Below are 16809 nucleotides of genomic sequence, written 5' to 3' on the forward strand. Positions count from 1 at the left end.
TGTAGATCCTTGCACACTGAGTTCACAGAAATTGGTGGTCTTCTTTTTAATATGTGGCTCTAGTATCGCTAGAAAAAGCATCAAACTGAGCCACTGACATTCTGAAGTAAACTTTGAATCACCCGTGTAATCCCGCTGCTCCTTAATAAGGAGGGGGAACTCTCCTTCCTCTCTGTATCTCAGGATTGGATGGATCCAATATTTCCTTTCTTTTTCTTTTTTTAAGAAGCGAGAGGACAACAAAATCATCCTCACTGCTTGAAGAATCCATTTAGTGCTGTTTTGCGAATTTTTTCGCAACGGATTAATTAATATGCATCGGACTCAGTGTGCAAGGTTTCTGTGCGTGACGAATTTTTAGGATTTCGAATACGAAAAAACGTATACGAAAATTTCGGACTCAGTGTGCAGAGACCTTAAGTATTGGGTTTCAACTTAATCAAATATTTAATGTTACAAAAACTTTTTACATTTTGTTGACTTATATCTTACTAAGTGTACGTTTAAACAACAGCAACTATTTTATTTTCCTTGCGTTTTCCGCATACAGACAACAATGTTATCAAAACTATCCCCATTCACACAGATCTGCGAAAACCACTTAAAACGCTGTATTATCGAGTCAGACCAGTAGTTGGCGATGTCACGTAAAGAAACACTAGGCAAACACGTAATACGCATGTGCATGATATCACTGTTTTCACAAATTCACGTTTTTGTAGTTTACACGGGAGAAGATATCGGTATACCGTTTTCAAAAACTTGCACTTTGAAACTTGTTTTCAAAACCCCGGTTTTCAGATCCCCAAATCTGTCGCTGTCGTGTTAATGACAAAAAGAGAACTATAAAAGGTCTTTTTATAGTTGAAAATGGTATCGTGTAAACACCACCATAAGATGCAATTTTGTAGGGGTAACACATCACAGCCCAGTGCTTATTCACGTTAAATTTAATGTCTTATTAAAAAAAAAAAAAAATGCGTTAGACAAGTGTTCAACCGTTGCGCTTGAATCTCACACAGAAGCCCCTGAGGGCTGCGTACGCCAGATAAATCTTGACAAGCATTTAAATGTGTAATTATATAGAATACACTAATGGCGTGTCTCGAGACCTCGCTTTTTTTTCCATTCCACCGCTTTGTGTTCACGTTTTTAAAGGGGTCATATGATGCGATTTCAATTTTTCCTTTCTCTTTGGAGTGTTACAAGCTCTTGGTGCATAAAGAAGATCTGTAAAGTTGCAAAGACTAAAGTCTCAAATCCAAAGAGATATTCTTTATAAAAGTTAAGAGTCAGCCACGCCTACCTAAAACGGCTCGTTCTAACGCGACCCCACATATCTACGTCACTATCTGGGAAGATTTGCATAACGCCGCCCAAATGTACACGTAAAGAAAAGGCGTAACTTTTATTCTCGCTGTAGTATTGTTGCCGCCGCCGCCATGTCGTGAAGATGCTGTGTGCTTCGTACAGTGGAATATAATGTGGAAAATAATGTTTTTTGAACCTTAAACCGCATAAACACATTTCATTACACCAAATACACAAAATAATGTTATTTTTAGCAGCATCATATGACCCCTTTAAATGCAAAAACGCGTTCTCTGTGTTGCGGTAATAATAAGACTCTGCTTAATTGACTCAAACAAGCAAACATCCTATGCGTCAATTGGTGTTGCTAAAATAGGAGATGAGTGAGCAGATATTGCCCCTGACATTAGACTATATTAACAGTAAATATAAAACGACCGCGTAATCAGCAACAGCTTTGATGCATAAAAACATCACCGTAAAGCAGCAGGCAGATAACGTAAATGGAAAGTGGCTCAGCACCCTCATGCACGTCCTCTAATTATTTCACAAGCATGTCATCATCCCGTAACTCTCTTTAGATCCCTCGGCCGTGCCTCAATGCTCTCTGGGACTCGTGAGAGGAGCAGCCCGTTCGCATAATGGCTAAGCGAAAGCCCAAAGCCATAATGGCCGTCACTGACGGAGACTGCATCAGTCTAATGTTACCTTTTGACAGCAATTTGCCGGTATCTGCTTTTTAAAGAGGCTCTGGGGATCCGCAAAGACACCAGGCACCTTCACATTAACGCGCACTCAAGCACGGTGTCTAATCTCTGAGAGCGCGCGCTCCCTTTCAACCATTCAACCGCCATCGTCAGATAAACTAATTAAAATCAAACTCCCTCTTGGGTTTTTGTTTTTTAAGCTCATTCTGTTCTGGAGAAGAAGATTAAGACCTTCTGCTATAGCTGAGGGGTTACCACATCAACACGAACGCAATATTTCACAACACAAAACACAAAAGTGCAAACAGCATTTTTAAAGGATTTAACAGGTAGGCCTAAATTAATGCTCAGTTGGTACATTTATTGACATTCTAATGTATTTACCTTATTTTAAAATAATAAACCCGGTAAAACTAAATCGGCAGGACGTGTGGCCCACTGTGATGCATTGGGTCTTCAATGAATGCAGCCTTCGAAGGATGCAGCCTCTGAATTGGGACACTTGCTCTCATTATAATGGCATGCATTCAATAAAGGTCTTAGATCAGAAATTTCAACTTTCAAACTGATTACAAATACATCTGACTTTTTTTCCCCAACATTATGCCACATGGTGTGGCATAATGTTGGAAAAAAAAAGTCACATAATAGCATAAATTTTGATTTCACATTGACTTCAAGATCTTCAAGGACTCGTGATAAGAAGATGATCTTCTCATCTATATATCATAATATTTATTGTGAGGATATGAAAGGCATAGATGATCATAAAACAATGTTTTGATGTCAGAGAGCCACTGATAACAGTATCCCACTTCATATTGGCTGACAGTTTGATTCATAGTTGAGAATTGCACAAAAAAGGAACAAATATATGCGAATAAACAGAATAAACACAAATGTACTTCGACTGTGGTAACAAACCACACACATACATTAATACATGCATACATTGTCGATATAAAAAAAAAGCCAAAAAAAAAATTCTGAGATGTCAGCCCGCAAGATGTGACTTAATGATAGATGAAGACTTAGTCTTGATTGTTTGTGATAATTGTACCTGTGAATTATTGATGAAACACAAGTTGATGAAGTTCCTCAACCTCCAAAAGAGGTTGTCAACATTGGTATCATTTATGCACAAGGCAGTGATTCATACCAGATGTTGAGTAAAACACAATGGAGACCTGAAATGCGGCTCAGAGGCTAAGCCTTATGGGTATCGACGTTCCTGAGGTGTGCTCGAGTCAGGAGTGCTTGCGGAAAGTGAAAATGTCTCGTGTCTTGGAGCCCCTCTTGCCCTCGTTGGGCTGGTTGGGGCTGGGTAAGGGTGGGCTCTCGGGAGTGGCGGTGCCTCCATAGGGGCAGCTCTGAGAGTCGGGATGCTCTCCGGAACATTCTATGGCCGGGATGTAACGGCTATCCCACATTCCTGGCCCGCACAGTTTACACAGGTCGTGTAAGCTGCAGGGAATTCTGGGAAGAAGGCGGAACTGGTAGAGCAGGCTACGTGCCTAGGATTAGAGACAATAAGGGAGACAAGACAGAGAAAGAAAGATGGACTGAGAATTGAAAAAAATAACAGGCAAAAATGCTGAAAAAAATATTATATTGTAATTCATATTTAGCTTTTTCAATATTTAACAAAAGCATTCTCGTAGCTAAAACAGTAGAGAATAGCAATGGGTCATGGGTTTGATTTTCAGGAAATGCATGAACTCACAAAATATGTATACCTTGATGCAATGCGAGTTGCTTTGTATAAAAGTGTCTGCTAAATGGATGAATGGTAAATGTAAATAAATAAATGGTGTAACATAACTAAATAATAAAAAGGGCAAATTAAATAAAAAAATTGCTAAATAGATAAATAGTGCAAAATAAATAAAACAAAAATAATAAAATTTTTAAAAAGTGCAATAAATTAAATAAAAATAAATCATGTAAATACAATGAATCAAAATAAATTATAAAGTGAAAAATAAATAAATTAATTATAAAACAGTGCAAAATACAGCAATAAATAGATAAAATATTCAATCTACATATCAAGAGATAACTAAGGTAACTTATTCAGTAATAATTGAGTATCTTGCTAAAATGTAATCGATCGTAATTTACAATTACCATATTACTTTCCACATTACTAATATTATTGCCATATTTCTTTCTTTCCTCTATGGAACACAAAAGGATATTTTTTAAAAGTTTTTGAACCTTTTTGTAGTTTCACATTGACAGTTCTCATTAACTTTATATTATATTTTTTTTATTCAGGAAAGAAACCTCACAGAGATGATTACAATGATACAAATATGAAATATAAAATACAAATATGGAAGATCAATCGATAAACGCATGAATAAAACGATTGAATAAACAAATACATAAATATTAAACACTGAAATCCTGAAAACAGTAGCCAGAATATTTTTCAAAAATTCACTTTTTGTGTTCCACTCAAGAAGATATTTGGCCGAACAATTTATTTATTTAACATATTATCAGTTGCTCAACCCAATGTTTGTTGGCATTAGGACTATAATGTCCGGATGACCACAACAGGGTGCGATTGCTTATATCATAATCTCTACGGTACAATTTTGATTTTGAGAAATATTTCTCCAGAGATGACAGCATGTTTGGCATACTAACTTTTGTTGCTGTTAGAAAAAAATGTTTTGTATGCAGTGTTAGAGAGATGCATCACTTCTGCATGACACAAAGACACAGCATACATAACCATGAGGAGGAGCTCTGTCAGCGTGTGTGTGTGTGTGTGTGTGCACTCATACCTTCCTCAGCACCAGCTCTCCATTCATGTGCATGGAGAGGTTACTAAAGTGCAGCAGCATTTGATCTGTAGCGAGCTGCTGCTCTGTGACATCCTCGCCGTACAGCACGATGATAGCGACACACAGGAACAGGTGGAAGTAGTCCGTCTGTCACAGAACATAGACATCCACACACAGAAAACATATCACTCCATTCCTGCACCAAACATTGAGCCAAAAGAAATGACAGACTGTATAAGCTAGACCAATCGCAAAGGCCAGATGCATATAGAGCCAATTAAAAAGCAGTAAATGCTGATATGCAAATGAGGGGGCAATGAGGAGACAAACCACTTTGCTCCCCAAAATCACCTCGTTATTACCATGCCAATGTATGCAAATGGATTCTGTGGAAACCTGATAATTAGCATCTCATCTTCATTAGACACTCTGCAGATCCTTAAAGTGATACAGGCACCCATTCGTTTATCTAAAGGGGAAGAATTCGCATTTATCCAGCGAAAGTGAATTTAAGGAACAACTTGGTCTTGGTTTCCATGGCTTCAAAGACATCAGTTTGAACTTGGACCCAAAATCTCCTTGAATTTTTATAGTAAGAACCATAAATAAGTCAAAAAGAATAAGGAAGTCAAAAAGAGAAATACATTTCTGCAGTCATATACAGTTAGTTTCCGTTTCTTGTAAAAGGAAAAACCAACACAAAACTACACAACATTTAACATATGAAGGCTTTCCAAGAATATCTGTACTTTTGTATGCAAATTTTAATGTAAGAGTTAATTTGAATGAATCAGTGAGTGAATATAGTATATATACACACACGTACAGTGGAGATCAAAATTAGAGAACAACATACAATTTCCTAAATTTCAAGGTCACTGCTTAGTCCTATTTGAAGTTATCCTAACAGGAGTGGAAGGGCAGTTTCTTAAAGAATGTTTCATAAATTAATTGTTTTCTGAAGCACAGTATAAAAAATACTTAAATGAGATATTTAATCAGTTAATCAGAACCTCCTTCAGCAACATGCAGTTCCTTCCCTGCAAGCATCCCTTTTCCACAGAATAAAGGTTTTTGTTGAAATGCCTTGGTTATTTTGTCAAATATGTTAGTGTTCTGGATCATCTATTTAAGTTTAATGTTTGTAGTGATTATAATTCTGATACCTAGTCTTGTAGCTTCCTTTAAAATATAGTTACCATAGTAACATTCTAAGTCGGTTAAATTCAGTTAGTTGCCTTATTTAAGTAGAACTTCACACTACAGTCTTGTAGCAGCCGTTCATCTTGTGATCATCTGTAGAAAGTATTGTCTGTAAGTTTTTATGATTAATTCGTATTTACTTTGCTGAATTTATTGTTTCTAAAGCTATGAAAGAACTATATCCGAAAAATAACAGTAAATTGAGACATTATTGTATTCTTAGAGATAACTATAGCTACACTATAATTCTCCTTTCTGTAGTTTCACTCTGTTTCAACATACACAGTCAACGTGGTTTGGAATAAAGCGGCATTCTCCCACAAGTCTACGTGTTGGAAAGAGTTTATCTATCTGTCTAACTTCGGGAAGAGAGACACCAAAGTGAGGGCAGAATAGTGTATTATAGGAATAATGTAAGGCATGGTAGGAGTTACATTTGTAAAGCACAGAATAGAATTCATGACAATTATGTGGCATGTCTGTGAAATTTAGTATCAACAGCCAAAATTTCCTTTTACAGTTTTTACAATTAAAGTTTACTGTAACTGGTCTGTACATTAAAATTGATTTAGCATTGTGTGGGTTTATCTATCATAAGACTCTGCCCAGAAATAAAAAATAATAAACCCGGTAAAACTAAATCGGCAGGACGTGTGGCCCACTGTGATGCATTGGGTCTTCAATGAATGCAGCCTTCGAAGGATGCAGCCTCTGAATTGGGACACTTGCTCTCATTATAATGGCATGCATTCAATAAAGGTCTTAGATCAGAAATTTCAACTTTCAAACTGATTACAAATACATCTGACTTTTTTTCCCCAACATTATGCCACATGGTGTGGCATAATGTTGGAAAAAAAAAGTCACATAATAGCATAAATTTTGATTTCACATTGACTTCAAGATCTTCAAGGACTCGTGATAAGAAGATGATCTTCTCATCTATATATCATAATATTTATTGTGAGGATATGAAAGGCATAGATGATCATAAAACAATGTTTTGATGTCAGAGAGCCACTGATAACAGTATCCCACTTCATATTGGCTGACAGTTTGATTCATAGTTGAGAATTGCACAAAAAAGGAACAAATATATGCGAATAAACAGAATAAACACAAATGTACTTCGACTGTGGTAACAAACCACACACATACATTAATACATGCATACATTGTCGATATAAAAAAAAAGCCAAAAAAAAAATTCTGAGATGTCAGCCCGCAAGATGTGACTTAATGATAGATGAAGACTTAGTCTTGATTGTTTGTGATAATTGTACCTGTGAATTATTGATGAAACACAAGTTGATGAAGTTCCTCAACCTCCAAAAGAGGTTGTCAACATTGGTATCATTTATGCACAAGGCAGTGATTCATACCAGATGTTGAGTAAAACACAATGGAGACCTGAAATGCGGCTCAGAGGCTAAGCCTTATGGGTATCGACGTTCCTGAGGTGTGCTCGAGTCAGGAGTGCTTGCGGAAAGTGAAAATGTCTCGTGTCTTGGAGCCCCTCTTGCCCTCGTTGGGCTGGTTGGGGCTGGGTAAGGGTGGGCTCTCGGGAGTGGCGGTGCCTCCATAGGGGCAGCTCTGAGAGTCGGGATGCTCTCCGGAACATTCTATGGCCGGGATGTAACGGCTATCCCACATTCCTGGCCCGCACAGTTTACACAGGTCGTGTAAGCTGCAGGGAATTCTGGGAAGAAGGCGGAACTGGTAGAGCAGGCTACGTGCCTAGGATTAGAGACAATAAGGGAGACAAGACAGAGAAAGAAAGATGGACTGAGAATTGAAAAAAATAACAGGCAAAAATGCTGAAAAAAATATTATATTGTAATTCATATTTAGCTTTTTCAATATTTAACAAAAGCATTCTCGTAGCTAAAACAGTAGAGAATAGCAATGGGTCATGGGTTTGATTTTCAGGAAATGCATGAACTCACAAAATATGTATACCTTGATGCAATGCGAGTTGCTTTGTATAAAAGTGTCTGCTAAATGGATGAATGGTAAATGTAAATAAATAAATGGTGTAACATAACTAAATAATAAAAAGGGCAAATTAAATAAAAAAATTGCTAAATAGATAAATAGTGCAAAATAAATAAAACAAAAATAATAAAATTTTTAAAAAGTGCAATAAATTAAATAAAAATAAATCATGTAAATACAATGAATCAAAATAAATTATAAAGTGAAAAATAAATAAATTAATTATAAAACAGTGCAAAATACAGCAATAAATAGATAAAATATTCAATCTACATATCAAGAGATAACTAAGGTAACTTATTCAGTAATAATTGAGTATCTTGCTAAAATGTAATCGATCGTAATTTACAATTACCATATTACTTTCCACATTACTAATATTATTGCCATATTTCTTTCTTTCCTCTATGGAACACAAAAGGATATTTTTTAAAAGTTTTTGAACCTTTTTGTAGTTTCACATTGACAGTTCTCATTAACTTTATATTATATTTTTTTTATTCAGGAAAGAAACCTCACAGAGATGATTACAATGATACAAATATGAAATATAAAATACAAATATGGAAGATCAATCGATAAACGCATGAATAAAACGATTGAATAAACAAATACATAAATATTAAACACTGAAATCCTGAAAACAGTAGCCAGAATATTTTTCAAAAATTCACTTTTTGTGTTCCACTCAAGAAGATATTTGGCCGAACAATTTATTTATTTAACATATTATCAGTTGCTCAACCCAATGTTTGTTGGCATTAGGACTATAATGTCCGGATGACCACAACAGGGTGCGATTGCTTATATCATAATCTCTACGGTACAATTTTGATTTTGAGAAATATTTCTCCAGAGATGACAGCATGTTTGGCATACTAACTTTTGTTGCTGTTAGAAAAAAATGTTTTGTATGCAGTGTTAGAGAGATGCATCACTTCTGCATGACACAAAGACACAGCATACATAACCATGAGGAGGAGCTCTGTCAGCGTGTGTGTGTGTGTGTGTGTGCACTCATACCTTCCTCAGCACCAGCTCTCCATTCATGTGCATGGAGAGGTTACTAAAGTGCAGCAGCATTTGATCTGTAGCGAGCTGCTGCTCTGTGACATCCTCGCCGTACAGCACGATGATAGCGACACACAGGAACAGGTGGAAGTAGTCCGTCTGTCACAGAACATAGACATCCACACACAGAAAACATATCACTCCATTCCTGCACCAAACATTGAGCCAAAAGAAATGACAGACTGTATAAGCTAGACCAATCGCAAAGGCCAGATGCATATAGAGCCAATTAAAAAGCAGTAAATGTTGATATGCAAATGAGGGGGCAATGAGGAGACAAACCACTTTGCTCCCCAAAATCACCTCGTTATTACCATGCCAATGTATGCAAATGGATTCTGTGGAAACCTGATAATTAGCATCTCATCTTCATTAGACACTCTGCAGATCCTTAAAGTGATACAGGCACCCATTCGTTTATCTAAAGGGGAAGAATTCGCATTTATCCAGCGAAAGTGAATTTAAGGAACAACTTGGTCTTGGTTTCCATGGCTTCAAAGACATCAGTTTGAACTTGGACCCAAAATCTCCTTGAATTTTTATAGTAAGAACCATAAATAAGTCAAAAAGAATAAGGAAGTCAAAAAGAGAAATACATTTCTGCAGTCATATACAGTTAGTTTCCGTTTCTTGTAAAAGGAAAAACCAACACAAAACTACACAACATTTAACATATGAAGGCTTTCCAAGAATATCTGTACTTTTGTATGCAAATTTTAATGTAAGAGTTAATTTGAATGAATCAGTGAGTGAATATAGTATATATACACACACGTACAGTGGAGATCAAAATTAGAGAACAACATACAATTTCCTAAATTTCAAGGTCACTGCTTAGTCCTATTTGAAGTTATCCTAACAGGAGTGGAAGGGCAGTTTCTTAAAGAATGTTTCATAAATTAATTGTTTTCTGAAGCACAGTATAAAAAATACTTAAATGAGATATTTAATCAGTTAATCAGAACCTCCTTCAGCAACATGCAGTTCCTTCCCTGCAAGCATCCCTTTTCCACAGAATAAAGGTTTTTGTTGAAATGCCTTGGTTATTTTGTCAAATATGTTAGTGTTCTGGATCATCTATTTAAGTTTAATGTTTGTAGTGATTATAATTCTGATACCTAGTCTTGTAGCTTCCTTTAAAATATAGTTACCATAGTAACATTCTAAGTCGGTTAAATTCAGTTAGTTGCCTTATTTAAGTAGAACTTCACACTACAGTCTTGTAGCAGCCGTTCATCTTGTGATCATCTGTAGAAAGTATTGTCTGTAAGTTTTTATGATTAATTCGTATTTACTTTGCTGAATTTATTGTTTCTAAAGCTATGAAAGAACTATATCCGAAAAATAACAGTAAATTGAGACATTATTGTATTCTTAGAGATAACTATAGCTACACTATAATTCTCCTTTCTGTAGTTTCACTCTGTTTCAACATACACAGTCAACGTGGTTTGGAATAAAGTGGCATTCTCCCACAAGTCTACGTGTTGGAAAGAGTTTATCTATCTGTCTAACTTCGGGAAGAGAGACACCAAAGTGAGGGCAGAATAGTTTGTAACAGTGGTATAGCCACAGCTAATATTCCTTCAAATTTTGAGTGGTGAAGATTAACAATATTTCAGAAAAAATCAAGTATTTATAGTTTGTTCGATCATTTTGATCTCCACTGTATAAGAAACACTAAAACCGGAAACCAGAATATTTTTCAAAAATGCACTTTTTGTGTTCCACAGAAGGGAAACTTAAAAATAATTATCCTCAAGGTAACGTTAAGAAGAATAAGTTGAAACAGTGCATCTGTAATGCTTTGCATCACATGCCATTATTTTGCAGCAAAAGTGTTTATGAATAAAGCTGTCATTGATTTGCATTATTATTTATACTATAGCTATTACTGCAAATTAAAAACCCAATAACTTTTTTGTAAAGAAAACATTTTTTGAAAAACATTTATTTTAATATATACATTTGAAATATATTTAATATATAGAAAATATGTCATACCAAACACACAGCTAAAAATAAAACTGTTAAAAGTATTTTTTTTGTGGTGGGTCAGTGGGAACATTTACGAGGCATGTAAAACTGAATCAATAGCCTAACCTACAAAAACAAATCATTACTGCCAAGTCCTGTCAGTTATTGACAGTTATAGATCAGGATAAATTTCAGTATATGTACAAAACATTTCAAGAAATATCTGTTTTAGGTAAGGCCTTTTATGGCAACAACATTAGTAAATGGGCATCTTAACTAATACCTGAGTCATACATGGTTAATAAATACATCATGCAGAAGCTCCAGATTTAACCTGATATCAAGTTCATTTCCAGATTATGTTTAGACATAATAAAGTCCAACAACAGCTGTTTGTGTTGTACCTGATAATGTGCCCAGCAGGCCTCCCACATGCGCAGGGCTTCAGCATCAGGGAACTCGCGCTTGAAACACAGAAGAACCCAACGGTGGCAAAACAGCAACTGAAGGCCGTCCTCACCCAGCCGGGTCAGATGCTGGTGGAAGTGAGGCAGCATCAGCCGCAAGAGCTCCCTCAGGTACATCTGGACACACATGTACATATAACTATAGCAAATAACTCAACATTCACTCTTAATTTACGACATTATAAGACAGAACGTGTGAATTATCCATTGACTAGACACTTGTAGGCGAGATATCCTCACCAGCTGCCTCTCCATATCCTCATCTCTAGGAGAGCTGATGAAGATGGTGTTCTCCATGAGACCCACGAAGCACCAGAACGTGTCGCTCTCATCCTGGATCTCGGTCAGAAGAGGAGCCACCAGGTCTGACATGACCTGACAGTAGCCCATGTCTGGGTTAAACACGGCGTAGTTCAGCAGGATACGTCTGGGAGAGAAATGGAAAAATGTAACTTCTGTAAACCTTATTTAAATAATTAATCATGTAAAACAAACACTGCCTTTTGCTGAATTAATTAATATTATGTATTATTAATGGAATGGCACAGATTTATTGCATAGTACACTGAAATAGCCATAACCAAAGGAGAAAATTCTCATCTTATCTATAGCCACAGTGGCCTCAAATGGTATTTGAACACTTAAGATATACTTAATAATGTATGAATGTCAATTCAATTAGACAATAATAATAATAATAAAGTATCATTACTTGTAAATAAAAGTAATATTTACAATAACATAATTATTATTATATATTATAATATAATTGACATTTTAAGTGTGACTTGGCAGCTTCAAATGTTTTTTTAATTTTCATTTTTTTTTCATAAGATAATAATTAATTATTAAGAATAATTCATTAATTTAAGATTTGTAAAAGAACAAATTATTATTATTATTATCATCAATTACTATAAATAATAATATACATATTTACAATACAATGTAATATTATATAATAAAATGACATTTTAAGTATGACTTAGCAGCTTCAATTTTCATTCTTTTTCAAATAATAATAATTCAACATTAATATAATAAAACAAATGATTATTATTATTAAAAGTATAAAATAAAACAATTATTAATCAAATATAATATAACATAATATGTAATATAATATAACATTAGAACATTTGAAGTATGATGTGGCAGCTTCAACTTTGTAAAATTCTATCAAATTGGTGTTTTCAAATGCAAGCAAATATTTCTATGGTTGAGTGTCAATGAATATGTTTCTCTAACCTCATGATTTCTACATTGGGGTTGTTCTCTCCTCTAAAGAACATGTTGCTTCGGTCAGTTCTGACAACATCTTTATCAACAGTGAACTGGACCTTCCTCCAGAACTCACTGTGCTGCTCTGGACTCATGGACAACCTGAGGAGGGAAATGGAGAAACGGAAAAGATCAACCGCTACTAAAAAAGATGAGAGGTAAAGAGAGGGGGCAGTTATGAAGAGTCAAGACAAGAAGCACAGAACAGAACAAATAATAAATAAACAAAACTAAAAAATAAAAAGACATAAAATAAAATAAAAGACAAAAAATGAATGCAAAAAAAGAAAATAAAGAGAACAACAAAACCAGAAAAAAAGGAAAAGACAAAGTGGAAAAAAAAAGAAAATAAAAAAAGTAAAGAACAGAACAGAACATGAATGCACCAGGTCTAAGGTGGCAACATTTCCATCCTGAAACATGGCAGTCCCTCTGGCTATAGACATTCTCATAACAAGCAGGTGGGATTTCATTAACACTGTTTGTTTTGCTGGAATTGATGCCAGACCTGATGCAACTTCACGTAAGTGTTTCGAGACCTGTGTTTGTGTGAACTATTCCCACATCGCTCTCTGACTCCCTCTTTGGCCTCTCGAGGTTCACTGCTCAGCAACACCCTTCACACACACAAACACTATCAACCTATTCATTATTAAAACCCCACCAAAAATAATCAAGAGACTAAGAGTTTTGACATTATGGCCATAAAATACATTCATTCACTGAAATACTGCACATACTTTTACAAGTTTATATATATATACACATACATACACACACACACTTTCCCCATATAGTTGTGTTATATAAAACAAAATATATATAATATATAATATTTTCTTTACTGTGGTAAAATGTCTACACACACAAAAAATGAACTTATTATTAAAAAAAACTTAATCGCTGCAAGATAAGTCTTGACATTACTGTAATAAAATACCTTAATTCATGTAATGCATTGCCTAAATAAGAACACTGAAATACTGTACATATCTGTACCTTTTAAAACATTTTTTGTTATGTAAATATTTTAAAACTTAAAATGTTTACAATATTTCAATTTTTTTTTTTTTTTTTTTCGGGGTTTTTTTTTTAAAAAATTTTCCTCTTTTTATTTTACATCTCTCTATAAAAAAGAATTTTACCAGTGAAGAAATAAAAATTAATTGTAATATTAATAATTAATATTAATGTTAATAGTAATAATAATAAATAACAATTGTTAATAATAATAATAATTTATGCACATCTGTGTCAATATGAGGTTTTGTGTCAATTTTGTGATCGACTAATAGCTAAAAACAAGACATTTAATGTAATTTTATTTAGTGATTTACTGGTGCATTGTTTTTATTTTTTATTTGAAAAGTGTTTAAAAAACTATGAAATAATGCGTACAGCAGTGGCATTAGAAATAAAGAATGAATCTGAAACACAAGCATTAGGCTTCATAAGTGTTCTATCAATGATCTGACAATGCTTTAATTGATGAACTTAATTATTTCCTCTGAAACTCATTAAGCCACAGAGCGCATATATCTGCACTCATTTATTGATTGGTTATGACTCTGCTGCTAGAAAATCCTTCAGAGACTCACAGTGGGTATAAAGACTTACTGTATAAAAAAGACACTAATTTTATTGTGAAGCACTTTGGGCAACTTAGTTGCTATATACAGTGGGTACGGAAAGTATTCAGACCCCCTTAAATTTTTCACTGTTTGTTATATTGCAGCCATTTGCTAAAATCATTTAAGTTAATTTTTTTTCCTCATTAATGTACACACAGCACCCCATATTGACAGAAAAACACAGAATTCAGTATGGGGTGCTGTGTGTACATTAATGAGGAAAAAAAATTAACTTAAATGATTTTAGCAAATGGCTGCAATATAACAAAGAGTGAAAAATTTAAGGGGGTCTGAATACTTTCCGTACCCACTGTAAATAAATAAAGTTGAAGTTGACTACAGCCATGCAAGTAATAATCATTGTCAAATGGCCATGCAATAAATATAGTTCTACACACACAGAAGGAAAAAATTGACATTTGTTTCCAAGACACATTTGCACAATTCTGGTTGTTGAAATAACAAAACTGACTCAGCCAGACGTTTTCATAAGATTGCAGCAGGGACAAGACTTAAAAAAAAAAAACAGCAAGAGGTTAAAGTGGTTAAAAGTGTACTTGGCCACTGCTATGCTGATTTTTACGCAATGATCTTGAGTCTCTGAATGATTCACCAACCACAAACCCAAACACCATCTAGCTAACTAGAAAAGCTGGAGGATCAGCAAGCCTGATGTGTCACAGCAGCTCAGTTTACATAGCAAATCTCCAGTTTCAGACTCCAGAAATATCACATTTAGTAAACAGCAGGTTGTGTCAACCAGCCTATTCACAGCAATCTAACAACTGGGTGTAGCTTCGTATTTTTAACATGGCACCACCAGAAGTAAGAGGTAGCAATGATAAGTCACAGCTCTAGATTAGCAGTAACAGTGGTGACATCAGTGAAACGTACATGAATAAGGTTTTACATTAAATACAGTTTATAGGGTTTGAAGTTTGACCAGATAGCAGTTAAATTAAATTTTAATATTAGCAATTAAATTACTAATGAAACTGTTAAACAAAAAACAAATCACAGGTTTCATTATCATTTAAAGATAATAAAATCATTTTAATTTACACATGCCTTTGACAAAAAAATATGCAAAAATATACATTGAAACAGATTGTCAGTCCTTGTCAGTGCTTCAGATCATCAATACTGCCAATTCTTGAATATACTGCAATTTAAATTTAATTCAACCACATTTAAAACTATTTACAACATGTTATTTACTGAAAAATAAATATAAAAATAATTTTATAACTGTTAAATTATGAAAGCTTGTTTGTTTCAGACCTATTCAACAAAATTTAATTTTGCACCCAACACATAATGCAGCAATTATTTATACTTATTTTTTATAATATGTGCAGAATAAAATGCACTAATATGACATGAAAAAAAATTTTTTTTTGGAACTGTTTGATCATAGACCTCATTGATCTGAGCTTATGCGCCATTGTTTTTGAGTGAAAAAAGCATTATTTGTGGATAATTTTCACTCAAAAACTGAGGTGCATAAGCTCAGATCACTGAGACTTATGATCAATCAGAGTCAAAAAAGAATTACAAAACCTGGGCTAACTGAAAGAAATCAAGTTGACAAAAAGATTGAACCCTAGACTAGGCAATAAAATATATGTTTTATAATAATTCAGGGTTTCTGCAGGATTTTTAAGCTCAAATTTAAGACCTTTTTAAGACCTACACAAATAAAATTAATACCATATGAGCGTGGTAGGGCAATGAAGTACCATATTAAACTGTAAAATTACTGTAAAAGCATAATTTACAGTTCAGATACAAGTTTTCACAAAAACAAAAAGTTTTATAAAATGATAAACTTTACATTTCAGCCTTTAAACCATTGTTAAGAAAATGGATGAGTCAAAAGTATACATTTTTATATTAATTTAAACAATTATTATCAATAAATTATTATATCAATTAAATAACATAAATTAGGGGTGTGCGATATTGACAAAAAAATTATATCTCGATAATTTTCTAGGATTTTATCGATAACGATAATTAGACAATATTTTGCTATAGTGTGTGTTATTGTGCTGATATCTTTTCTCTAATTGTGCTGACAGCTGAATCGTGAATTTTTTTATATTCTTCATATTCTGTGTGGTCAGTTCACAGCTGTAATAGAAATTAAAAATTTCCAACAAGTTTTATGGGCATTTTTACCTTTAAGCCATTTTTTTTCTAAAAGTGTGCACCACCTTTGGAGTCAAATTCTTGCATTTGGGTTGTTACCAAGCAAATTAAATCAGTATCAACAAAATTTATCTTTGCAATGCAGAGGAAACACAGAAGCTGCATTAGAAGTGGCATTTAGATGCATTTACACACTGTTTAATGCAGCTCTGAGGGACAT

The 16809-nt window shown here is 34.2% G+C and overlaps 2 protein-coding genes across 4 annotated transcripts in view; both read right to left on the reverse strand.

The window, feature by feature from the left end:
• LOC107670663 (TBC1 domain family member 16-like) overlaps positions 1–5030 on the reverse strand; it is a 12367-nt gene extending 7337 nt beyond the window's left edge. The window contains exons 1-2 of one of the 2 annotated variants that reach the window (XR_001632110.1): positions 4814–5030; positions 3079–3532 (exon numbers count right to left, since the gene is read on the reverse strand). Coding sequence is in view for 1 of the 2 variants with exons in the window: in XM_016463340.1 (XP_016318826.1) it covers positions 3266–3532; positions 4814–4873 (327 nt within the window). In the remaining variant the exon portion in view is untranslated. Of the gene's footprint in view, positions 1–2369; positions 3533–4813 lie in introns of those variants that run through there. The other variant, XM_016463340.1, reaches the window with a different exon arrangement.
• A 1622-nt stretch (positions 5031–6652) lies between these two features.
• The window catches only part of LOC107670685 (TBC1 domain family member 16-like), a 25359-nt gene continuing 15202 nt past the window's right edge, over positions 6653–16809 (reverse strand). Inside the window, exons 7-11 of one of the 2 annotated variants that reach the window (XM_016463369.1) lie at positions 12775–12909; positions 11767–11953; positions 11464–11643; positions 9035–9181; positions 6653–7753 (exon numbers count right to left, since the gene is read on the reverse strand). In XM_016463369.1, coding sequence (XP_016318855.1) covers positions 7487–7753; positions 9035–9181; positions 11464–11643; positions 11767–11953; positions 12775–12909 — 916 coding nt within the window. In that variant the 3' untranslated portion in view covers positions 6653–7486. The remainder of the gene's footprint in view (positions 7754–9034; positions 9182–11463; positions 11644–11766; positions 11954–12774; positions 12910–16809) is intronic. The other variant, XM_016463370.1, reaches the window with a different exon arrangement.

Source organism: Sinocyclocheilus anshuiensis, unplaced genomic scaffold (assembly GCF_001515605.1).
Source record: "Sinocyclocheilus anshuiensis isolate Anshui unplaced genomic scaffold, SAMN03320099.WGS_v1.1 scaffold1165, whole genome shotgun sequence".
NCBI lineage: Eukaryota > Metazoa > Chordata > Actinopteri > Cypriniformes > Cyprinidae > Sinocyclocheilus > Sinocyclocheilus anshuiensis.